This window comes from Oryctolagus cuniculus, chromosome 13 (assembly GCF_051225735.1).
Source record: "Oryctolagus cuniculus isolate XC-2025 breed Fujian yellow rabbit chromosome 13, ASM5122573v1, whole genome shotgun sequence".
NCBI classification, from domain to species: Eukaryota; Metazoa; Chordata; class Mammalia; order Lagomorpha; family Leporidae; genus Oryctolagus; species Oryctolagus cuniculus.
In genome coordinates this window covers 14,440,540-14,467,500 of record NC_142879.1, presented here as the reverse complement: position 1 = coordinate 14,467,500, position 26,961 = coordinate 14,440,540, and the positions used below count along the sequence as shown (strand labels likewise).

The 26,961-nt window shown below is 41.9% G+C and overlaps 1 protein-coding gene across 2 annotated transcripts in view; it reads right to left on the bottom strand.

The window, feature by feature from the left end:
• NEK7 (NIMA related kinase 7) overlaps nt 1–26,961 on the bottom strand; it is a 151,060-nt gene that overhangs the window by 76,202 nt on the left and 47,897 nt on the right. For both annotated transcript variants that reach the window (XM_051821072.3, XM_070055072.2), the window contains exon 2: nt 11,348–11,431. In XM_051821072.3, the coding sequence (XP_051677032.1) occupies nt 11,348–11,404 (57 nt within the window). In that variant the 5' untranslated portion in view covers nt 11,405–11,431. The remainder of the gene's footprint in view (nt 1–11,347; nt 11,432–26,961) is intronic.

The window sequence follows — 26,961 nt, the reverse complement described above, 5'->3', positions numbered from 1 at the left end:
CTCCCTAGAGAGAAAATTATGTCCTGATAATTCCTAAAGGTATTGTTATCAATGATCTAACATACAAGCCAGTATTAATTACAAGATTTAACACCATTAGTAAGATTTTCATTGTTATTACAAATTCATCCCTTACTGGCAATTTCCACATTACCAGTTACTTAAACAAATTATGTTTTGTTATAACTGGTTGAATTTCTCCAAAACTTAAAAGCAATACAATTTTTTTTCTACCTCACCTTTCTGATTAGATATCTATTGCTATTTCTTATTCAGTTTTTGATGTTGGAGCTGTATTTTTTTTTTTTTTAGGTTTAAAGTTTTTTTTTTTTTTTTTTTTTTTTTTGGACAGGGCAGAGTGGACAGTGAGAGAGAGACAGAGAGAAAGGTCTTCCTTTTCCGTTGGTTCTCCCCCCAATGGCCACTGCGGCCGGTGCACTGTGCTGATCCAAAGCCAGGAGCCAGGTGCTTCTCCTGGTCTCCCATGTGGGTGCAGGGCCCAAGCACTTGGGCCATCCTCCACTGCACTCCCTGGCCACAGCAGAGAGCTGGCCTGGAAGAGGAGCAACCAGGACAGAATCCGGTGCCCTGACCGGGACTAGAACCCGGTGTGCCGGTGCCGCAAGGCGGAGGATTAGCCTAGTGAGCCATGGCGCCAGCCAAAAGCAATACAACTTTGAAATGCCCTTCAATTTCATTTAGCAATAGAGCTCCTGCTATGGTATTTTATCATCAAAAGAATGTTACTTAAACTCTAAACTACACAAACCAGAACACATTTCCTGAAAATATCTAAAATAACTGTCATAGATTGCTTTCTACAATACTCACTGGAAACCAAAAAGAACAAACAAAAAATGGCATATGTGCCAGCAAGGCTTAATTATTTGTGTTTCTACCAATTTAAATACGAATGTTAGTCATGATAACTGGCTTTTCATCAAACAAAGTAGAAAATTCACTCAGCATAAGAAAAATGAGCAACCATACAAAGTCAGTTACCTAATTAATCATTTATAATATGCTGGGATTTGTAATATTTAATTATCAATAGTTCTGTTACTCAGCAGAGCAATTACTACATCCAAATGATATAACCAAAAATATTGATCACCTCTCCTAGGCTATCTTAAACAGGATAATTAATTTTAAAGACTACCATTCCCTCCTTTCCCCACAAGCGCTACCAGTTTCATTTGCAAAGTTAAACTTGGAGAGAAAAAAAACCTGTTTGCAAGAGAGACAAAGAAATGTGTTCCACAAACATTGACGGAGGGAGTTTAAACAATAAATATGTAACAACAAAGCCAAGAAGCAAACAGATAATAGTATCTACCAGTTATTCTGCATGGTTAAGTACTAGGCAGAGAAATGACAAAGGATAATGTGACGGGAATGAGTGGGTGGCTATTTTAGGTCAGATAACTTAGGGATGATTTGTTAAGGATGTAAATTTACACTGTGATTAAAAGACAAGGAAACAGAAATCATAGCAGAAAGAATAGATGGAAAAAATGTCTTCAGGAAGGAACGAGTGTGATGTACTCCAGGAACAAGAAGTAGCATTGGCTGCAGTTCTGAGCATGGGCAGTGGTAAGGCAAGAGCCTTGACAGCAGGAGCAAGGAACTGGGACTTGAGCAGGCGAGCACTGTCCTGCATTCTTACAGACAGTTCACAAGACAACTGTGCTGCTGGATGGAGAAGGAAATGGGAAGAGGAAAGCAGAGCAGAGTGGGAGCAGGGAGACCAGACAGAAGCTAACGGACTTGGCTGAAGAGCTAAGGGAAGTGTAGCAGGCAAAGACAGCAGGCAAAATCAAGAGACAAGCTTGAGTCAGAGGCTAAAGATCTGTCAATGAGTTGAATACCAGGGCTGAGGACAGGGAGATCAAGGATGACTCAGATTTTTGGCTTGCGCACCTGGATGGACAGTGGTGCCATTCACTGAGGTAACCAAGGCTAACGTTTGGGCAGGAGGTAAACAACAAATACTACACACTAAAGGGTATAATGTGGCATGGAAGAAGTAAGGGGGACAGAGTTTCATGGGCCAAGACAACTGCACACACGACCATCATCGACAGCACTAACACTGAATGAGTGCCAACCACATGTCACGCACCATACCGAAAGCTCCACTCAACTCCAAGAGGGACAAACCAGGAGATTTATTCTCCTCATGTTTTCACAGGAAAACAGACTTACAGACACGAAATAATGTGCCCTCTAACACACACCTAGGCAGTAGACACCAGGCAGTTCTTGAAGTGACCCAGGCAGCAGGACTTGAGAGCTCACATTCTACACCACCACTCTCAGCAGTGCCCTCCTGCCCCCTTCCAGCTGCTCTATGTATTCTTCCCCGTAAGCGCTGACGCTCTCAGGCCATCTCGTCTCTTTGCTCATCACTCGGGCAATCTGATTTGTGGTCCTTCTCCCCCATGCACTAGTCAGTGCTGGAGTAGATTAACTCCGGGCACTTCCCTCATCCCCTGGTAAGCATCCCATCAAAACTCTTCTGCAAACGCTTCCACTCCTAAATCCTGGTACTCCCGGGCTGAATGAGATTTAACTTGAAAAACAAAAAGGGCTTACATGTCCATAGAAACGTGACTGGACTAAGAAATATTTCTCAAAATTCTGAAACTTGTATAAAGGTATCACAATGGAGTTCGAAGGAACACATTAGACAGCGTACATTCAATGATGCTCTTCCAGCCACTGCGTGACTCCAAAAAGGTTTCCCCTACTGAAAGCATCTTTGAAATCACTCCTTTAGAACTGCAATCAGAGCTATTCTGTGAACTGCACAAAACTATTGGTTGTTTTTAAGAACACATCTCATTTTGGTTAAAAAAAAAAATACCAAAACCATTTATTCTATTCACCAAGTAAATACAGGGCTCCAAAGGATTCTGGAATATTTCCAAATGTCAAATTCACTCTCAAAAATAGAATAAATTAATTATTGTAATTATTAAAACTATTTTTTGAGCTTTTAACTCTGTTTCAAAAAAAGCTACTTTGAATAATGTCAGCCTCATCTATGGCCACATCTCTCTGAATAGACTGTTCAAACAGAAATTCCAAAGAGCAGATAAGAAGCCGTGTATTCTCATTCTTTTCAAAATCATCTGAATTTCTTAAGATGAAGAACTCTTAGGCCTGAACATGCAAACGTGGAAAGTTAATCTAAATTTAAATATAACTCAAACACTTGAAATTTTTCAAAATCATTCTCATTTGACAGCTTTAATATAGTCTTTTCCTAAAATAACCTGAAGTAATTGGCAACTATATAACACAGTTTGACCAATATTTAACTAAAGAGTTAGAAATTAACTTTCACTTATCTAAGACTAAGCATCCATTATACAAATACTTGTTTCTTACTTCTTAACTAACACATATTGATCTAACATATGCTATATGAAAGTGAACAATGTACTCAGTACAGTATATTTTCATGTATTAGAAGCTTTCTAGTGAGAAGAACCCGCCATAAGCTTCATTTTCTCAGAATAACATTGTTATTGTCTTCTAAATTTATGCATCTTATCTACTATTATATTTCCCTCATGGCCACTATCATAAAACCATTTTTTTAAAAAATTTTATTTATTTATTTGAAAGGCAGAGTTATAGAGAGGCAGAGGCAGAGGGAGGGAGAGAGAGAGAGAAAGAGATTTTCCATCTGCTAATTCACTCTTCAACTGGCCACAACGGTGGGACCCAGGCCAATCCAAAGCCAGGAGCCAGGAGCTTTCTCCAGGTCTCCAACATGGGTGCAGGGGTCCAAGGACTTAGGCCATGTTCTACTGCTTTCCCAGGCCACAGCAGAGAGCTGGATCAGAAGTGGAGCAGCTGAGTCTCAAACCCGCGCCAGCACTGTAGGGGGAGGCTTTACCTGCTATGCCACAGCGTTAGCCCCATAAAACCATTTTTATAATTAATATTTATTTAGTTACTTTATATTCCACCAGAGACTAAATGCCCTTGAATGTCACTGAGAACATCACCTCATCACCTTAGATTTGGAGAGGGAAAAATGATTGGTATAATCAAGACACTACAGAATCTGAGTCCAAAATAGGGAATGGCACAAAATGCAATTTGATAAATAAAAGGAGACCAGATAATGCAGATCCTCTAAGTCATATATAAAAAAAAAAAACAAAAACAGAATTTATCCTGAAGAAACCAGAATAACAAGAATACAATCAAATACATAACTTAGAAAGATGATCTGTGTTGTAGTATGAAGAATGGACTAGGAACGGCACAGTGAGACCAGGCAACAAGCTGCTGTGATAATCTAGATACATGGTGACTAGAATCTGAACTAGAGTAGCTACCATCAGGATGTAGAGAACAGTTCAGAGTCAAACCAACAGACCATGGAAACTGCCTAAACATGGACTGAGATTCCCTTGTTTCTAGCTTGGGCAACTGGATGGGTGGTAGCCAAAATCACAAGCAGGAGTGCAGCCTTGGGTCGAACGCAATAAATTTCAATTTGAAGACTGAAAGTGTGAGGTACCTATGGAAAGAGCAGGGTGGGTCATGGTAATGGGGGTGATGAGATGGGCCACAGAACATGTTAGAACTTTCCCTATGAAAGCTAATAAGCTGGCTTAGGAGTCAAACAGGCTACGGCCAAATCCCAGTTCTATGGCTTACCAGCCATGTGACCACCAGCAGGCTAGTTAATTAGACTGAATCTCATCTACTCATTTGCAAAGTGGGAAAAATAATGCCTCCATATGGCTTCTGTTAGGAAAGAATGAGACTGTGTAGCGGAAGAGCAAAGAGCTCAATAATCATTAGGTACTGGTGGTGGCAGCTGTACAACTACCCAGGAGAAGATGACAAGAGAGTGAGCTAGCTGGTCAAGTTTTCTTTCTTTTTTTTTTATTTTTTGGTGGTCAACTTTTCAATCTGAGGAGTGATAAAGGTGATAAGGAAGCCAGAAGGTAACAGCAATAAGGAAGAGAAGAGTCCTTTAGTCGGGTGGCATAAGTCACAAAGCTGCATTTCCCAGCACGGGCGGTCTGGAACAGACTTTGTGGATGGGAAGGTCTATGTTTCTGACACTTGGGCTGTGTGGCCTCCACTTGAAAGGGTTTGTGTCCCATTAGAGCAAGGAGGTGGAAAAAAATCAAGGATAAATGAAGCATGCAGGTGGTTCCATGTATAACAAATGAGATATTCTGAAGCTATTTATATATTTTAATTTTCATTCATAAGATAGTGCTTTGAAAAGAGAGAGGGTAGGCTGATTTGAAACCAAGTTTGTATGCACTCATGTGGCACAGCAGGTTAAGCCTCCCACATCAGAACACCTGTATGAGTCCTGGCTGTTCCACTTCTGATCCAGCTCTCTGCTCTTGTGCCTGGGAATGCAGCAGCAGATGCCCCATTTACTTGCCATCCATGTGGGGAGACCCAGAAGGATTCTGGGCTCCTGTCTTTAGCCTGGCCCAGCCCTGGCCTTTGAGATAATTTGGGAGTAAACAAATGGATGGAAGATACTGTGTGTGTGTGTGTGTGTTCTTTTCTGTCACTCTGCTTTCAAATAAATACACATGAAAACAAGTATTAATCTAATACTTTGTGTGCCAATCTGGGAACTAGGGATACAGTTCAGCCTCGAAGAGAAGAAAAACAATACACAAACTAGAAAGTGGTAAGGTGATAAAATCTGATGCAGGAAAATGTAACAGGGAAGGCACACTGGGTGGGTAGGAAGGTTCAGTTCTCATTGACTCCTAGAAGAAGGTGATATTTAAATAGGTACTTGAAGAAGATGAGTGAGCAACCTGATGGAAAATTACCGATAGGTTCTTAAACAGACGTGGTTTGACAGAACTTTTACAAGGGTCACTGACTGCTACGCTGGAAACAGACTAAAGAGGAAGGGGGCAATGCTGAGAGCAAAGAGATCAATTAGGAAGCTACTGAAATAAGAGAAGCAAAGAATGAATGTAACTTCTAACCAGAGGGACAGCAACAGAGGGAGCAAGAACTATTCCAATTCTAAACATACTTTTTAAATTTTTATTTATTTGAGAGGCAGAGAATTTCTATTTAAAGACAGTCTCTTTGGTATCTGTTAAATTAAATTTGAGATGAGAAAAATATGAGGAAGTCAAGAATGGCTGTAATATGAGAGTATGAGCATCAGCAACTGGAATCCTGAGCTTGCCACCAACTGAGATAGTGAAAACTGAGAGTAGAAGAGATCGGAGGAAATAAGTAGAGTTCACTTTCAATCACATTATGATTCAGACATGTGAGTTTTATATCAAGGAATCAACTGAATATGAGTCTGGAATTCAGGACAGAGGGCCAGGTTGAAATATACACTTGAAAGTCAGCAGCACAGAATCACAACACTAGAAGAAATTGAGATGGATCGATCAATTTATCTAGTCTAAGAATAGAGCCTTGGGACACACCAATGTTAAGAAGCTCAAGAATTGAGGAGAAGTCACTGAAGGATAGACTCCCAAGGAAAGTGAAAAACAAGATCCCTGGAAGCCAAATGAAGAAAAGACTTCAGAGTTTGGTCAACTCTATCAAATGCAGCTGATAAATAAGATGAGACCTGAGAACTGATCCCTTGACTGAGCAATGCCAGGTCTGGGAATCTCGGCAACAGTGGCGTAGGTAGCACAGAGGAGGAGAAAGAAGTTAGGAAAAAAGGAGAAATGGGGAACAGAACGCCAGATAAACCTAGGCATTTGCTACAAGAAGGAGAAATGGGAAAGCAACTTTGCAAACTCCGTTTAGGAGTTTTTCCTTTGTTTGTTTTTCAGAAGGAATAATACCATGGTAGCAAGAACCCAGAAAATGGGGATGAGCTGAGCAGGGAATGGAACACAGGAGCTGAGCAGGGGAAGGAAACAGGATCTGGCCTTTGAAAACAGTGCGGCCAGTTACCTGCAAGTAACAAACAAGGAGAGCACAGCAGTGCAGATTCCAGAAGAGGGGTACCCAAGGGAGGAAACTGTGAAAGTTGTCTTCTGATTGTTTTTCTAGTGAAATAGGAAGCAAACACATGAGCTGAGAATAGGATGGGGGAAGATACGCTGAGGCCTTGCGCTGAGAAAAGATATGAGGTAGCAGAGACTGGGAGTGAAGAGAGTGGGAAGTGAATGGACTAAGGGTGTCACCACTGAGCAGCATTACGCTTTACTTGAGGTTCATGGCCATTAATTCAAACTATGACAAGAAGTTTTTTTTCTCAAAATAGCTATCACCCATTCTCCTCTTTCAACATCAATAAAGATATTCAATGAAGGAAAGTGATCAAGAATGAAGAATTTTTTTAAAAAATGAGAGCTCTACTCAATGCCATTTGGGAAAACTACTTTATCAGAAGAAGCAAGGTCAATGATCCTTTTTTTTTTTTGGCAGGCAGAGTGGACAGAGAGAGAGAGAGAGACAGAGAGAAAGGTCTTCCTTTGCCGTTGGTTCACCCTCCAATGGCTGTCGCAGCCGGCGCAGCGCGCTGATCTGATGGCAGGAGCCAGGTACTTATCCTGGTCTCCCATGGGGTGCAGGGCCCAAGCACTTGGGCCATCCTCCACTGCACTCCCTGGCCACAGCAGAGAGCTGGCCTGGAAGAGGGGCAACCGGGACAGAATCCGGCGCCCCAACCGGGACTAGAACCCGGTGTGCCGGCGCCGCAAGGCGGAGGATTAGCCTAGTGAGCCGCGGCGCCGGCCAATGATCCTTATTTTACAAAGAGAGAAGCTCTGGAAGAGAGAGGAAGGCAATATAGTTATCAAGTCCCAAAATCATACCCACTCAAGATAGTCCACTGGGAGCTACTCTTGCTAGCCTAAATGAACCTTAATTGGTTCACTGAATTTGTTCAAGGTAAACGTCATTTCATCTCTTCACACTCATGGCCAAGTATACAATATCACAAATAGACAATAGTTTGTGCTCCCATGAAGCTTAAAGGAATGGTCAGTCTATCTTACAGGCGGAGTTGGAAGGCTCCAGGCCAAGGTTCTTGTACTTTCCAAGCTGTAAAAATAAAGTATGTCTATTTTCCTACCTGAAGATCTGAGAAATCTTCTGTCCCTCACAGGCAGTCAAAATACTATGCTATTTTCCATTTGGCTTTGAAAAAAAAAGCATAAACTACCCTCTGATTATTATTAAAATTAATCCTCTAAAAACTTCAGACTGCACTGACTGTTATTGTTTTACATTTAACTTTTTACACAAAAGAGGTGAATGTATCATGGACCTCTTTATTCAATGGCCATGAATCAAAATAATCACAAAGTTGCAAATTTTCACTGTTGAAAATTAGTCTTATAATAAAAACTAAATGTTTCACTATTTCTTTATCATCAACTTTTATGAAGTCTGAGTTTAAAAAAAATTAAGAAAGGCAAATTCACTGTTCCACAAACAAGAGTTCAAATGCAAAGAAAATATACAGGATAACAATCTAACCAAAATATCATTTTAGTACCTTATACATTAATACAGTAATAGAAGGAATCAAGGAAGGAGAGGAAGAAGGAAAGCTGACAAAAAAAGACTGCCTCTAAATCTGAGAGAATGGGGGTAATGCAAAAAAAAAAAAAAGATACATAAATATCACATTCCAAAACTTAAAGGGAACTCGTACTACACTAAAAATGAGACCACATTTATGCATTATGGGGTTAGAGTAGTCATCTTGAAACAAGAAAAGGAAAGGCAGCGATGCCAACAGCATACATCACTCATCATTAGAAAAGGGAATTGGTATTTGACACTTGGAAAGCTGACTCCCTCAGTTTCAGTTTATGGCCAGGCTTCCATTAGCATTACCAAAGTGAAAGAAGTCACTGGGCTAGCCATATGTTGCCATATCACCCCCATTATTCAGGCCAATGGTGTGGAACAAAAGCAAAGAAGGTTGTCAACCCAAGCAGACGCTGTCCTTTCCCCGTCTTCTAGAATGATGCTACCGAGAGCAGTAACATTTTTCAAAGACTTAATAAGCAAAAAAGCCTATAAGCTCTTGTCAAGGAATCTTCCTTTCACTGTCTCACACCATCAGTCTGACGGCAGAGACTCCCTTCCCCCACGTGCCGTGGCAGCCAGAGCCTGGCTGACACTTGCCTATCTCCACAGACAGAGGTGTGCCCACGCGGGAGCAGCAGCAGGAGGCAGAAGCGAAAGGAACAGTGTGAAAAGAAAAGCAGAACCATTTCTATAATTTTGAAATTTACACTGTGTGGCGGCCAAGCGTCTCCCAGGAAAATAATTATCTTCATTTTTGCTTCCAACTGTCGCTCCGACCTCTCCTGGGAGGTGAATCAGCAGGAGACAAAACTGAAAGGACTATGTTTTTTTCCTTTGACACACAGGGCTGTTCAAACCTGTGAATTCCAAAATCGTAACATGAACTACCTAATTTTTAGAGGTGTCCTTTTATTGTCTTCACCAGAAGCAATATAAAAAAACAGTGCCTGTGGATGTGTGTAAAATTGGCACTAAGATATGTCTACATACAAGAGGTTGTTTATCATGATCTTGGCAATAGAACTTACGACTATAACACAAAATATAGATGGCATATTTAAAAAAAAAACTTCTCAAAATAGAAATACTGGCCTTACTTTAAAAGAGTTCTGCTCAATACAGAGAACTCAATAAGTAAAACAAAATGAACTGCTATTAAGGAAAGGCTAATTTAAGCCTGGTTGTTTTAAGGAGTTCCCGACTGGTTTTAGTTACATATTCTCATTGATTCCCTGCTCTGGATGAAGAACTGAAGTGCCACAGGGCACCAGACAGACAACACACGGTCATGTACCTCAAAATTTCAACCTCAAGTTGTCAGGAACATCAGAAGAGAGACAAGTAGTGCATCAGAGTTTCCAAAAAACGGATCACACTCAGAAGCCCATACAATGCTTCATGGTAAAACTGACATTTAAAAAAAGCAACAAAAATTTTTTTCTTTTCAAAGAAGCAGAAAAAGAGAGAGAAATAAAGAGATCTTCCATCTACTGGTTCATCCCCCCAAATGCCTGCAACAGCCAGGGTTTGGCTAGGTTGAAGCCAGGAGCCAGAAATTTCATCAGGGTCTCCCACAGGTGTAGCAGGTACCCACCTACTGAAGCCATCATGGCTGCCTCCCAGGGGCTGCTTTAGCAGAAACCAAAATCAGTGGAGCTAGGACTGGAAGCCAGGTGCTCCATATGAGATGCGGACGTCCAAAGCAGTCAGCATTGGAACCACTGAGCAAAACGCCTGCTCCAGAGAAGGTATCTTATAGGGTCCTTGAAGGATGGGCAGGATGTGAAAAGCCGGAGGCATATGGAGGGTATAAAAGAGGGTGGTGTTGTTGTTGGCAGTATTTTCTGAACTGTGCTTCTGCAGAAGTCAATATTGCACTGAAATATGATTCCACAGATGAGTAAGTGTGGAAGACATAACTCACACTATTCTTCTCCTCCAAATTCACAATGCACATTAGTATGCAACAGATAGGTAGGTAGGTAGCTAGCTAGCTAGCTAGATAGATAGGAGGACATTCTGCCATAGTGACAAGTGTTTGCCTCAGTTCTCCCAGACTCATTTGATTACAGAACTCAGTTGAGAGAACTTCTATCAGTTCCTCAAACACTTTGACAAACACTAAGCAAGCAAAAACAGCACAAGGCTAGCAAAGTGTATTTGGGACCTACTGCAGAAGGCCTCAAAGCCCATACTGAGAAAGAGTCTTTATGAATGACAACAAGAAAAAAGAGAATGACAAAAGAAAAAAGAGGTACCCCCATCCTGTTATTTAACCTATCATTACCTATCAAACTCTACAGCTAGCACTCTTCATGAATGCTAGATGCTAAATAATATATTTCAATAGTGCATCTACATTTTGACTAAAGCATTCGTTTTACTTTATTTTATTTTAGAACAAACAAGCAGGGCACTAATAGACAGGAGAGAAAAGCAACAATAAAGGTTATTGTGTGCAAAGCAACGTCTGCCCGCGAGAGCAGAGAGGCAGGCACAAGAGACACAGGCACTGCCCAAACCTGGGCACAGCCTCACCTGTTCTCTTCCTCCTGTGCGCCTAAGCCTGCTATTAACCCTTAAAGCCTAGCGGTCACTCTAAGCTAAAAGCGAAAGTTGCCCTTTCATTTCCATGTCTGTACATGAGAACAAACACAGATCAAATCAAAATTTTTAAAGGAACTCTAAAACTGGAAATTCAAAATTAGCATTTTGGGCTACCTTATGTCCTAAGGACACTGTAAATACACTCTTGCCTTACACATATTTAATACATGCGAATGATTCTGCTCTCATAATCAGAATAAATTACCTGTGGTTGGAACTGAGGAACAGGGGGCCCTTGCATTCCTTGAGACTGTTCATCCATTGTCTGAAGCAACAGCAACTTAGAATTCTGCAAAAGTTAAGTTGAAAGTTAAACAACGGAACCATTACCAATGTATGTCAGTCATCATCTACCCAACCGTTGCATTTAAACACTAGAGCAGGGGTGGGGAACCATTTTTCTGCCAAGGGCAATTTGGATATTTATAACAGCATTTGCAGGCCACACAAAATTATCAGCTTAAAAGTTGGCCTGCTATAGATTTAGCAAATTTTGAGTCTCACCTGCAGTTGCCTTGGGAGGGCCAGACCAAATGCTTTTGCAGGCCTTATATGGCCCACGGGCCAGACGTTCCCCACCCCTGCACGAGAGACACACCTGAGGCTTTCATTCTTGCCACCTCATTCTACCCAAGGCCTGTGGAGCTCACACAAACATTCACTATCTCAACCATTTCCACTTCTCCAACAGCACGACATGCTTAGACAATCTGATTTCCTGAGGTGAATTTCTTCTCCCCAATCTGTCCATAGATCAGAAACACTTCTTTTTATCCTGCCCATTATGAGAAGATAAATACCATGGCAAGCCCCCATAACCACGCCCAATATTTTTAAATCACCTTATCCTCATTTTCTAAAAATGTTAGTATTTCTATTGTCATTCAACTGTAATGCTTACTGCATATTTTTTTGGCATAAAAGGAAAAGGGCAGTCCTTACTTAAGAAAGTTTACTCTTTACGCATACTTTATTTATGATTACAAAGCATTCATCCATGAATTCAGTGAACATATGCTGAAGATCATTTACATACCAGGCACCACACAAGACTCCAGAACTGCAAAGATCGATGAGACATAGCATCTGGTCTGCAGCAGCTACTTTTGCCCTAATTCTTTTTTTTTTTTTTTTTTGGCTTTTCGCACAGGATTTTTTTTTTTATTTAATAAATACAAATTTACAACTTTTGCATTGTTGTGGCTTTTTCCCCCATGACCTCCCTCCCACCCGCAACCATCCCATCCCCCACTCCCTCTCCCATCCCACTCTTCATCAAGATTCATTTTCAATTATCTTTATATACAGATGATCAACTTAATATATACTAAGTAAAGATTTCAACAGACTGCACCCACACAACCGCACAAGATACAGAGTACTGTTCGACTAGTAGTTTTACCATTAATTCTCATAGTACAACACATTAAGGACAGAGATCCTACGTGGGGAGCTGGTGCACAGTGACTCCCGTTGTTGACTTAACAATTGACACTCTTATTTATGACGTCAGTAATCACTCGAGGCTCTTGCCACCAGCTGTCAAGGCTATGGAAGCCTCCTGAGTTCACCAACTCTGATCTTATTTAGTCAAGGCCATATCACAGTGCAGGTTCCTTCCTCCCTGCAGAGAAAGGTGCCTCCTTCTTTGATGGCCCGTTCTTTCTGCTGGGATCTCATTCACCAAGATCTTTCATTCAGGTCGTTTTGGCCACAGTGCCTTGGCTTTCCATGCCTGCGAGACTCTCATGGGCCTTTTACTTTTGCCCTAATTCTACTCACTGCCAAGTGCTTCTAAGTTCTTTATAAATGTCATATTTTAACTAAAATTTTGTAAGTCCCTTTTTTAAAAAGAAAAGATTTATTCATTCATTTGAAAGCCAGAGCTACACAGAGAGAGGAAAGGCAGAGAAAGAGAGAGCGAGAGCGAGAGCGAGAGGTCCTCTATCCGCAGGTTCACTCCCCAATTGGTCGCAACAGCCGGAGCTGTGCCAATCCGAAGCCAGGAGCCAGGAGCCAGGAGCCAGGAGCCTCCCCTGGGTCTCCCATGCAGGTGCAGGGGCCCAAGTACCTGGGCCATCTTCCACTGCTATCCCAGGCCACAGCAGAGAGCTGGATTGGAAGTGGAGCCGCTGAGTCTCAGACCAGCGCCCACATGGGATGCCGATGCTTCAGGCCAGGGTGTTAACCCGCTGCACCACAGCGCCAGTCCCTTGTTAAGTCCCTTTAATCAGGATTAACTGTTGGGGAAACTAAAACACATCTTCACTTCATCACACACTACAACCAGAAATAAGAATATTCTGGACATGAGTCATTTGTGTTACAAGTATCTTCTACTCCATAACTTGTCTTTTTGAAACTTTCTCAATGGTATCGGTCTTTCAATTAACTAGTGAACAGAAACTCAGTTATCCTAAATTATTAATATTCCTCATATTGGCAATTAAAGCTGAAAAAAAATTTGTTTTATTTGACAGAGTTAGTGTGAGAGAGAGAGAGAGAGAAAGGTCTTCCTTCCGTTGGTTTACCTCCCAAAATGGTCGCTATAGCCAGTGCGCTGCGGCCGTTGTACTGCGCTGATCTGAAGCCAGGAGCCAGGTGCTTCTCCTGATCTCCCATGGGGTACAGGGCCCAAGCACTTGGGCCATCCTCCACTGCACTCCCTGGCCACAGCAGAGAGCTGGCCTGGAAGAGGAACAACCAGGACAGAATCCGGCGCCCCAACCGGGACTAGAACCTGGTGTGCCGGTGCTGCAGGCAGAGGATTAACCTAGTGAGCAGCGGCGCTGGCCCAATTTCACTTTAAAAGTCCCAATTTTATCACTGGCAACAAATAATGTCCTTTAAATGACAAGTAGTTTTCAAGAAAATGTCTATAAAACATCTGTCTGAATAACCACACTTTGTCACTTGTTCTTTCAAGTAAAAATGGTGTCCCACAGAAACAGGAGATGCCGTGCTCTACCCACCCCACAAATACTTTTTTTGGACACAACCTTGCTGACATCGTGTTTTAAGACTACTTCCCATTACATCACGCGTCATATTAAAGATATATATTCGGGGCCAGCGCTGTGGCACAGCAGGTTAACACCCTGGCCTAAAGCACCACCATCCCATATGGGCACCGGTTCTAGTCCCAGCTGCTCCTCTTCCAACCCAACTCTCTGCTGTGGCCTGGGAAAGCAGTAGAGGATGGCCCAAGTGCTTGGGCCCCTGCACCCACATGGGAGACCCAGGAGAAGCTCCTGGCTTCGGTTCGGCACAGCTCCAGTTGTTGCGGCCATCTGGGGAGTGAACCAGCGGATGGAAGACCTCTGTCTCTACGTCTCTCTATAACTCTGTCTTTCAAAAAATAAAGTAAACCTTAAAAAAAAAAGACATATTCAAAGGTTGAGTTTGAAAGGAATAATATTCTTTATCACTTCATCAAGGACTTTTTAAGTGAAGCTTGCATTCTTTCTTTGTACAAGTGCAAGCAAATAAATATAAAGACTAGTACAGGGGTCAGCGCCGTGACAAAGCGGGTGAAGCTGCTGCCTGCAGTGCTGACATCCCATGTGGGCACCGGTTCATGCCCCGGCTGCTCCACTTCTGATCCAACTCTCTGCTGTGGCCTGGGAAAGCAGTGGAGTATGGCCCAAGTCTTTGGGCCCCTACTGACGCGTGGGAGACCTAGAGGAGGCTCCTGGCTCCTGGCTTCAGATCGGCACAGCTCCAACTGTTGCCGCCATTTGGGGAGTGAGCCAACGGACAGAAGACCTCTCTCTCTCTTTCTCTCTGCCTCTCCTTCTCTCTGTGTAACACCAACTTTCAAATAAATAGATAAATCTTTAAAAAAAAAAAAGACTAGTACAGTTTGGTGCCACTGTATTGATTAAAATTAAGGCACTACTGGCTTTGCAGGTAATGTCTTATGTCTTAGAATTATTACAAAAATCATTTTAATCCTGAAAACCACAATAAAGGGTGTCAAGGATCCCCACCAAACACCTATGCTTAAACCCCTATTCCCAGAAGTCTGCAGCCACACTTTGAGTAGACCTGGTCTAGCCAAACGTCTGCAATGTACACTTTGTAGTCTTCCCTTTTCCTAACTCCCTGCTCCCACAGCAAACCCATCATTAAGTGCTGTTTGTTCTACTTCCACAATGTACCTCAAACGTGTCCATGTTCCTCCATTGCTACTAATGCTTCACTAGAACAAGTTTGCTTTACGTCTCCACTTGGGACCTACTACTGCTTGGTCTCTCCTTTCCCCCAGTCTCTCTGTAGTGACATTTTAAAAACATAAATCAAACCATGACACTCACATTACTCTTGAATAGAATCCAAACTCCCTGCCAAATACTACAGGGCCCTGTGGGTAATCCACGCCTCTCTCTCCCACATTAGCTTGGTGCAGTCCCTCACTACCCACCTTCCACAGACACTGAACTCCTCGTCTGTTCTTGAAACCTCTTGAGACCTTTCAGGAATCAGGGCTTTTGTATTTTGTTCTTCTAGGCCCAGCACATCTGCCTGCATGTCTGGCTCAAAATCAGGCTCATCCTAGTCACACTCTCCTAAGTGGTACACCTCCTCTCTACCTTGTTTACCTTTCATATCATCAATCCTTCTGCCTACACAGCTGTTACAATCGTTCAACAATTTACAGTATCTTACTTTTTACTTGTGCTATAATTTAAGCAATATCAAGGCAAGAACTCTCATTCTGTTTCCTGTTAAATTCTCCAGTCAGTACCTGAAACATTCACTAACCACTCAGTAAACATCTGCTGAATGAAAGAAAAGTGAAAGTAAACAGGAAACAGAGGACAGATTTCAAAGTCATTAACGCTTAGACTTTTAGATATGGGTGGTGATGGAAAAGTAAAGTGTGGATTCTAAGATTTTAGCATGAGGGAAACAGTATGTGGTACTAACACCATCCAAATAGTTCACAGACAAAAAATAAAAATAGGGCAGGAAAAGCAGAGAACAGCATGGGAATAATTCAGAAAAACCAAATGTGAATTATTAGATGAAAAATCACTTATAAAAAGTTATATAATAGCCAAAATATGTTCTATAGAATCCTTAAGGAAGAGGAGTTTAATACACTGTCTTCTAATTCTTAAACCAGTTTTTCATTATAATTAAAGCCTTATAATGTGATTGAAAAGTTTTTTCCTAAGCATACCAGTTCCTCCAAATCTTTCAAATACCACAAATATTTTCACATATCTCCACAAACTTAGTGTACATTAAGGTAAAAACACTTTCCCTATTCTTGTATATAGCCATATGTTTTATAGAAAATATAAGTACAGAGCCGGCGCCGTGGCTCAATAGGCTAATCCTCCACCTAGTGGCGCCGGCACACCGGGTTCTAGTCCCGGTTGGGGCGCCGGATTCTGTCCCGGTTGCCCCTCTTCCAGGCCAGCTCTCTGCTATGGCCAGGGAGTGCAGTGGAGGATGGCCCAGGTGCTTGGGCCCTGCACCCCATGGGAGACCAGGAAAAGCACCTGGCTCCTGGCTCCTGCCAGGATCAGCGCGGTGCGCCGGCTGCAGCGGCGGCCATTGGAGGGTGAACCAACGGCAAAGGAAGACCTTTCTCTCTCTGTCTCTCTCTCTCACTGTCCACTCTGCCTGTCAAAAAAAAAAAAAAAAAAAAAAAAAAAAAAAAAAAAAGAAAATATAAGTACAAAATTAGGAATGTGAATTGTGAACAAACACTAAAGCTTACTTAATTTTTAAAACTCAGTTTCTTAAAAACTTATGTATTTATTTGAAAAATGGAGGGGAGGGGCAAAGAAAGAGAAGAAAGAAATGTACGTGAGAAGAGAGAGAGAGAGAGAAAGAGACAGAGATTTTGTAGGATTCACTCTCCAAATGCCAGAAAAAGCCAGGGCCAGGCTAAGCCAAAGCCAGGAGCCAGCAACTCCATGTGGGTCTGCCACGTTGGTGGCAGGGGCTCCAGCACTTGAACCATCCTCTGCTTCTTCCCAGGTGGTCTGAGTCCAGCACTGGATGCCAGCATCGCAAGTGGAGGCTTATCCCACTGTACCACAACACTGGTGCAACTGTTCAGTTTTAAGAACTCAGGTCTGCCAGTGGGCTGAAAATTCATATAATCCCTATTATAAAATTATTAAAGAAAATAATATATTATAAATAATAACACAGTCCTCAAGGAAACAATGAGATAACCATCATATTTGAGCACTGACATACTATTACAACATCAGTTTAAATAAAAAAATCTTTCCTAGTTCCAATAGTTAATACATTTTAAGAATTCTAAAATTAACACTGAGATAATTATCAGCATACGAAATTATGCTAAGTGTATATGTTTTCCTGAATATTATTTGAATTAAACAATTAGAGTTGATATATTCTTAGCCAAAATCTTAATCAAAATACAAAGCTTTTAATTTCTATCCTTAGACATCCCCAATGAATTCATCTTCGAAAGTTTCATATTTTGCAGAAAGTGACCTAAAAAACCAATATACATTTCAAAATAACTGTCCTAATTCTTTGCTAACTACAAAATATATTAAAACATATATAATAAAAGCATTTTTTTTTAAGATGAGGCTTAAAATACACCCATAATAAAACCCACTGGAGATATTTTACTTATGGTCACTATTTTTGTCAAAAAAAAAACTTATCTTTTACAAAAAAAAAAAATTTGTAATTAGTATTAGAGTTTTCAGCTAAGGAAAAGTATTTCCTTCATTCTACAACAAAAAAATTACTTAACAATGAAGAAAGATATAAAGATCAATCCTAGATCCTTTCAAATTCAGTTTCTAACTTGATCTAAAGTTTAACACAAATCTGATTCCAAACAAAGGGTACCTGTAGATTCTATTCATTAAAAAAAGATTTCCTTGGGGCCAGCATTGTGGCACAGCGGTAAAGCCACTGCCTGCAACACTGGCATTCCATATAGGCTCCAGTTGTGTCCTGGCTGCTTCATCTGAAATCCAGCTACCTGCTAATGGCCTGAGGAAGAAGAGGAAGATGGCCCCATCATCCCTGTGAGAGACCTGGATGAAGCTCCAGACTCTGGGTTTGGGCCCGGCCCAGTGCTCGCCACTGTGAACATTTGGGAAGTAAACCAACAGATGGGAGATCTCTCTCTGTCTCTTCTTCTCTCTATCTGTAACTCTTTCAATTAAATAAATCTTTAAAAAAAAATAAGGCTTCTTCTTTGTTTCCAAATTCATCTTTTGATAACTGCATTATGCTATCACAAATTCTTTTTTATAAAATATTTATTTTAGTTATTTGAAAGGGAAAATGACAGAGAGGGAGAGACAGGGAAAGAAAGTCACCTTGCATCTGTTGGTTCACTTTCCAAATGGTCGCAACAGCCAGGAAGAAGCCAGGAGACTGGAACTCCATCTGGGTATCCCACACAGAAGGGGCCCAGGCACTTGGGTCATCTTCCACTGCTTTCCCTGGCCATTAGAAGGAGCTGCATTGGAAGTGGAGCAGCCCAGATGCCAACCAGTGCTCCAATATGGGATGGTGGCATCACAAGCAACAGCTTAACAGGTGTTGACAATGCTGGCCCCATCACAATTTCTTCACAACTGATCCTTGACCCAATATGAAATCTTAAATATGAAACTATGTGCATTCAAACCCAGAGAGAGATTACAGACAAACAATTTCAAGGGAAGTTTTTATTTTTTATTTTTCAGAATTCTAATGAATGGAAATATACTAACCCAAACTTATTTATTAGTTTCCCTTTTTTTCAAGATGACATTTCCCTTCAATATTCAAGGTTATTCATAAAGTCTTTAGTATTCCTTACAGTTGTATGTAACACTGAAATATTGAGAATATTAAGACTTTTTCATTGATCAAAACAAGTATAACTTAAGAATAACAATATAGACAGAGAAGCAAACACATTAAAATAACAATACACCTGTCCAAAACAAAGCTACTGACAAGTGACTCCTACAAAATGAAAAGACATCACAGAAATTTTCAAGGGGGCTGAACACTCAAACCCAAAGCGAAATGCTTTTCTTGGTCCGAAGTCCCCATTCAGCAGGAATACTCCTGACCTCACCCTCCTGTCTCCATTTCACTCACTGAGTCATCCAAGATTTCTTAATGTGACACGTTTCTATCAGAAATAGTCCCTATAAGTGCTTAGAATCAATACTCCATTCTTATACTTCTGTTATCATAGGCAAGCTTTTAAAAACCACCAAGATAACTATCAGATTGAAGAGAACAGTTCCTAGATCATCTAATCATTAAGCTAATCTAGCACCAATCTTGATTTGTAAACCATTCTTCACTTAAAGGAATCAGCGCTCTTTGGAGAAATGTTTAGTTCCAGGGCCAGAGCTGGAAAAGTATAACCTGACCTCAAAACACCCTACTTTGCCAGAAAACAAGTTAGTTAGTATACACATGCTTAGACCACATGTTCTTTATGCGTTCATCTGTTGATGGGCATTAAGCTGATCCCATCTTAATTGTCATAGATAGTGCTCCAGGGACACTGACGTGCAGATATCTCTTTCACGTACTGATTTCACTTCCATCTGACATACCCAGAAGAGGGATTGTAGGATGCTACGGTGGTTCAGTTTCTAATTTTTTGAATAAGCTCCATACTGCTTTCCACGATGTCTGTACCAATTTCTATCCCCACCAGCAGTGTGAAAAAAATTTTTTTTTTCCCATATCCTTATTGACACTTATCTTTTGACCTTTTGATAACAGTCAATCTGCCTGGCATGAGATGACATTTCACTGTGGACTGAATTTGCCTTTCTGTGATGCTCAGTAATGTTGAGGATATTTTCATATCCAAGTTGGAACAAACCCTTAATTTAGTCATGAGGTAACACCAGGTAAACCAAAATTAAGGTCATCTATAAACAACTAGCCTGTCCTCTTCAATTCTCTGTCTGAAAAGCAAACATTGAAGAACTGTTTCAGACAAAGGGAAAAAACAACTAAATATAAAGAATAATCCAAGGTTTCCTTTTGCTATAAGAACTGTCTGGGATAATTTGAATGAATGAGAAAATCTGAATGTCTGCACATTAGTAATAATAGTGTAGCAATGCCAAACTGCTTCACATAATTGAACTGGGATTATATATATATATATATATAATATTACATATAATATAGTATGTGCTTTTAGGAAACACACACAGAATTATTTATGGGTAAAAAGGAAATCATGGCTACAATTTCACTTCTAATGTTTCATTTTCTGTATCATCTGTATCAATGTTACATGAAACAGCAGATGGAAGGGAGTAGAGTTAGCAATGAATCTAGAACTGAAATACAGGAAAAGCAATATGTAGTGGGGGGGGGGGGTGGTAAATGGAACTGAAGTGTTCCAAGGTTCCCATTAGAGACTTCTGAGAAAAGAAAAAGTACATTTTTTTACTTCATGCCACTTTTTATTTTCAGGAATACATAGGTGCCATTTTAAAATTTACTTATTGGAGAGGCAGAAAAAGAGAGAGAGAGAGAGAGAGAGAGAGAGCGCGCGCTCCCATCATCTGATTCACTCCCCAAATGTCCCCAACAGCTGGGATTGGGCCAGGCAGAAGCCAGGAGTTAGGAACTCAATCCTAGAATCCTATGTGGGTGGCAGGCACCCAACCAACTGAGCCATCATCTGCTGCCTCCCAGAGTGTGCATTAGCAGGAAGCAGGGAGTAGAGCCAGGGGCAGGTCCTGAACCTAGGCACCCCAATATGGGACATGGGTGTCTCAGCTGGTAGCTTAACCGACAGGCCAAATGCCCATTCATCTATATGCTTTCTACTTTTGTGTACTTTTATGACTTGTTAAGTGTAAGTTACAATCTACATACAGTGAAATTGTCGTTTTTAGTGTATAATTTCAGCAAGTTTGAAAAACAGAATCACATAACCATGAGAACCAAAACACAGAACAGCACTACCAGCCCACAAGGTCCCATGCCCCTTTACAGTCAAACCTCCCCCAGTATCTAATGATCACTGATCTGTATGCAGTCCCTATGGTTTTCTATTGGCTAGACGCCATATGAACGCAGCTTCTGAGCGTGGCTTCTTTCACTCAGCCCAGTGTACCCGAGATTCACCATGTTATCATGTATAGTTGTTCACGGTTTTCTAAGTTGAATGGACAAGCCACACTAGGCCTTTCTATTCTTCAACTGCAGTTGAATGCACTGTTTCCAGTTCAGGGCAATTTTGAATAAAGCTACATGAAACGTCTATATACACATAAGTTTTCATTTCACTAGGGGTAAATATTTAGGAAACGGATTGATGGGTAATATTAGATTTAAAAAGTTGAAGATACATGTGAAAAACAAAGTCTTTCTTTGATACGATCAGAAATCAAACAAAAAACAGAAGTACGTCAGACCGCCTCGTATCACCACACACCCTCCTCATGGCCTCAACGGTGTTCCCCTTGCAATTCTTTTATTGTTTATTACTCTAGTAAGCTTATCACAAAGGTTGGGATATACTACTTGCCTACTGGATTTGCATTTTTGTCAATTCATCAAGTGAGAAAGAAGAAAATGAGAGGTAGAAGGGGACTTCATGAAAGATTAAAAAAGTTTATGTTGGTGTAAAAAATTTTGAAAGCTATGTATAGTTTTGCATAATATTCACCCTAAGTTTTTTGCAGATCTCTCATAGGATCTATGATTAAGTTATGATAAACTGAGAAATGTAATGAACCTTTCAATTTTGTGGAAAAAGAGACATTATCTTCTCCTAAGTATTCAATGAGCTAGAATTGGCTTAAAACAAAATTGACTGATGCTGAAAGTATATTATATATGACATATTTTCATTAGAAAATTAAGCCAATTATGATAGCTGTTTATGAACTCCCACTCCTATTCTCATAAAATGCACATGGTTATTAACCAGTCACTAACAATAGACTACTGAACAAAGGAGAACACAGATAGTCAGAGGAATGCTTAAGCTGTTCAGTACACTCTGTTCTGATATGGGGTAATGTACATAGATTTCTTTCTAAGACTGAAATGAAAAGTTTGCAACACTTGGCAAACATTTTTTTAAGTAAATCTTTCTCAAACTGTTGCTGTATTTCAGACACGCTCTCTAAATCATTTGATCATCTCCCATTAGGGTAACATACTGAGGAAGATTTTACATTAGAATGCAGAGGTCCACTAAAATAACATCCTAACGTTGTTTTACACTGAAACACCACTGAAATAAAATAAAGGTTGAAATAACCAGGACTAATATTTTTATTTTGGCTCTTGCTGACACCTGCTGGTTCAACTTTATCTTCATCATTAATACACATCCAGATGCTGCAAGTCTTAAATATGAAGGCTAATATAAGCACGTGAAACAGAATCCTTAGATTAATCAAGGAATGACTGACTCAAAAAGTAAAGAAACACACATCAGTCTCCTAATCACTCCCCATGTCCACTGATTTGATTTTTGGTAAAATCAGTGTTGGGGTTAATACTATAAATCACTTCCCAATGAACTTACTTAATAAAAACTTGATTACCTAATATTTTGATTCTGCCTTATTATTTAATTCTAAGACTAAAGTTACATTTTTAACTTAAATTTAAAAAGCCAGATCATTTAATAAAATTAAAAATAAAAAAGTTAAAAAGTGATATATTTTAAAAAATATTACAGAAGGTGATTTTTTTTTGTTTTACCAAATCCTAAATACTAAACCTATGAAATGTCACAATAATATGTGGCCTTTATCAAGTCCTCAAAATCACTCCCTCCCTCCCTCCACCTTTCCCCAAAGTCATTATAATACAATATAGAACAGAAATGCCACTTCCCTCTTTCTAAAAACGATTACCTCAAATTCCTAATATAAGACATACAAATGTTTTACTGGCTTTTATTCTTTCTGTAGCTTAACAAACCCAATAAGAAACATAACTCATAAACCATTACTAAATCGGCAAAATGATCAAATCAAATAAGAGTGGGCTAAAGGATCTATTAAAAAAAAAAAAAAGCCAAAAAGACCATGCAGTATATGTCAGGCGTAAATGCTTATCCTTTACTTATTAATTACACAGGAGCCTATCGCTCCCACAGTAATGCAATTACTTCAACCTGAATCTGAGCTATGTTAGAACATAGCATTTTGCACAAAATGCAGCTTGAGTACGCAGTGACAGTCAATGTCCTCAACGCTGGGTGGCCATCAGGATCACTGTGGAGCCTTTTTGTTGTCTCCTTTTTTTAATAGAGCTGTTTGGGCCACCCTAGCCCCCACCCTGGGATTATGATCCCTATGTCTGAAATGGGCCCCATCTTCAACTGTTTAAAAATAAGTGAAGAAGTACACAGGTGATTATGACACACAGATTTTCAGCCTCACGGTGTTTTAATTTAGCAGGTAGTGGGCTTGGTCTATTTTCAGTTCACTCTCTATGTCCAGATGTATCCCTGCGGCTGAAAGTGATGAGTACTTGGCAGTGGCTGCCAAAACCGCACTTGTGTTTGGCCCCATTGATAAAGCTGTTTTAGACTCTGGGCAGAGAACATGAAAGCTGTCCATGCTCAGCGCCTTCCGCCTTCCGGAGTCCAAAACAGATCCAAACAAACAGACCAAGGAAAGGGCTTTTATTCAAGGCCAGGACTGATGGCCAGCTCCAGGAGGAGTCATGGGGCGGCGGGAGGGGAGCAGCGCCCACAACAGGAGTTTGTATGCTCCCCAGGTATTGTTGCTGTTAATACTGCCGTGGTTCTTCGCATGCTACTCTATTTTAAAAGAAGGAGTGCTGGGAAGCAACACAAACATTTTTCTCAAGCTCCCAAAAACGTCTCTTTTGAGTACCTGCCCTGGCTTTTTATCAAGTACAGGTTCCTCTCCTGTCGCTCCCCCTCTTCGTGGAGGAACGACACAGGACCCTGCGCTGTTCTTTCATCTGCTCGGCCCTCCCCGGGTTTGCTGCTGGTTCTTCCCGGGTTGGCTACTATCCCTTCCACCTCCGTGGAAGGGCAGTTCCCCCTGGCCACATTCCCCACTTCCGCAGGGGAGCGGCACACCGCCGGCCGGCTCTCTCGGGGGCTGCACGGGTTCCCTTAGATGTTCCCCATAGATGTTCCTGGTGAATGCCGTCTCTCTCCTCCTTTATAGTCCTCCTCCGCCAATCCCAACTCGGCTGCCCACACGCCGAGTACGCTGCTCTCCAATCAGGAGCAAGTCCTACAGTTTATTAGCTGAACTGGAGGCAGCTGTGCGGAAGCTGTTTACTTCTCTCCCAGCGCCATATTGTGGGAGAGCAGATGCATAGAATAAGTCTTAATTCGAGTAACTTAGTCTAGTCCGGATTGCTCCCCACAGATCCCCCTTTCTTTTTATTTTTGGCGTTGATACGCGCCTGTCTTCGGTGTCCCGCGGCACACACTCTGCTCTACTTGCTAGAGTTGCCACAGGCTCTTACAAGTCCTATCAATCAGGAAAACCGAATCCGGGTCCTCTCTTCGCCATGTTGTGAGGAGGTTTTTAGGCGCTGATGCGTGCCTGTGTTCGGTGCCCTGCAGCGCATGCTCTGCTCTGCCCGCAGGGGCTTACAAAACCTATCAGGCAAACCGAATCCAAGCCTTCTCATTGCCTTTTTGTGGGGGAGACTTAGTGTTGGTTCGTGCCTATCTTCGGTGACCTGCAGCTCATACTCTGGTCGAGCTGCTTGCTGGCGCTTACCGCCTTAATTAGGCAGACCGAATCCAAGCTTTCTCATTGTTGTATTGTGGGGAAGCCTTACTGATGTTAATTCGTGCCTGTCTTCGGTGACCTAGCTGCCCGCAGGTGCTCATCGTGCTCATCGCCTCACTTAATCAGGCAGACCGAATCCAAGCTCTCACATTGCAGTGTTGTAGGGAGGCCTTTCTATTTCTCTATTTCTCTATCTCCGGGCATTCCTATTTCTCCCATTTTACTTCTATCTTCCAGCATTCCTATTTCTCTCACTTTACTTCTAAACTTCTGTTTCTCTTATCCCTGCGGCTTTCCAGCGGCGCTCGCCCCGAGGCTGCTTCTCGGCACCTCGCCCCGCGGCAGCTTCATGGCTCTGCGCGGCTTCCCGGCGCCTCGCCCCGCCGGCGGGTTCCCGGCTCTGCGCGCACGCTCCGCGGTCTCCACGCACTTCGCGCCCGCACCACGGCCTTGCGCCAGCCTCGCGTTTCCTATCTGTTCACGCCCCGTGCTCTCTCTGCACGTGGCGGCTTCCGCGAATGTTTCCGCCACTACCGGCATTCAGTCCAAGTTCCCCGGACTAACCTGGCGAATCCTGGCGGCCCACGTCTCTGCCTCTGGTTCCAGATCTTCACCTCTTGCTCCCCGGGGTGACTTGAAGAATTCCAAGATGGCTTGGCCTGCACTCGCGGCTTCATCCTCCCTAACATTTTTCTCTACCCGGTGTGTTTCCCTAAGTTTTCTTCCAACAATATTCCTCCCTCATTTCTCCTGGCCTCTCCCCACAGTCCGTATCCAAGTCTAAGTTTCTTATAGGTTTCACTTTCACTTTAAACCTGCAGTCCGTATCTAAGTCTAAGTTTCTTCTTGCTTTCACTTTAAATCCTAACTTCTTTCCCACAGTCCATATCCGAGTCCAAGCCTCCTCCAGGTTTCACTTTCGCTTTCAATCTCCTAGCTTCCCCGCCATAGTCCGCATCCGAGTCTATGAAAGCTTTCACTTTCGCTTTCAATCCTAACTTCTTTCCCACAGTCCATATCCGAGTCTATGCCTAGGCTTTCAATAGCTTCTTCCGGCACCTTTCTCGTCCGGCTTTCCCCTAGGCTCTTCGCTAGTCTCTCTCTCCGGTATTTTCCTGCTTCTTCCCGTTTCTTCCCTCCTAGGTCTCCTATCCGTGCTAGGTTTCCTATCCGTCCTAGGTTTCCTATCCGAGTCACGGCACCATTATGTCGCTCCCCGTCTTCATGGGGGAACGACACTAAACCCTGCCTAGGCTTCATATCCGAGTCACGGCACCATTATGTCGCTCCCCCTCTTCGTGGAGGAACGACACAGGACCCTGCGCTGTTCTTTCATCTGCTCGGCCCTCCCCGGGTTTGCTGCTGGTTCTTCCCGGGTTGGCTACTATCCCTTCCACCTCCGTGGAAGGGCAGTTCCCCCTGGCCACATTCCCCACTTCCGCAGGGGAGCGGCACACCGCCGGCCGGCTCTCTCGGGGGCTGCACGGGTTCCCTTAGATGTTCCCCATAGATGTTCCTGGTGAATGCCGTCTCTCTCCTCCTTTATAGTCCTCCTCCGCCAATCCCAACTCGGCTGCCCACACGCCGAGTACGCTGCTCTCCAATCAGGAGCAAGTCCTACAGTTTATTAGCTGAACTGGAGGCAGCTGTGCGGAAGCTGTTTACTTCTCTCCCAGCGCCATATTGTGGGAGAGCAGATGCATAGAATAAGTCTTAATTCGAGTAACTTAGTCTAGTCCGGATTGCTCCCCACACTCTCCAAACTGCAATGTTCAGAAAAGCTATTTCAGACAATATCTGTAAATAAGATATCTGAGATTTATTTTTAAAATAAAAATACAGATCTAAGATATTAAGCTTAAAATTTTTGAATATTTGCTAGTTAAGAAGACAATAGCTAAATGACTTTACATCATATAAAAAAATAATAAACATTCCTTCATCATTAGAGTTCTCCATCAAAACACAAAGACTACTCCTTTCCTAAAAAGAATCTACAAAAAACAAATTCACAGAGGAAAATAGGAAAGAAGTAAATGAAACAAGCAAAGAAACAAAAAGGCCGATGAATTCAACCTCT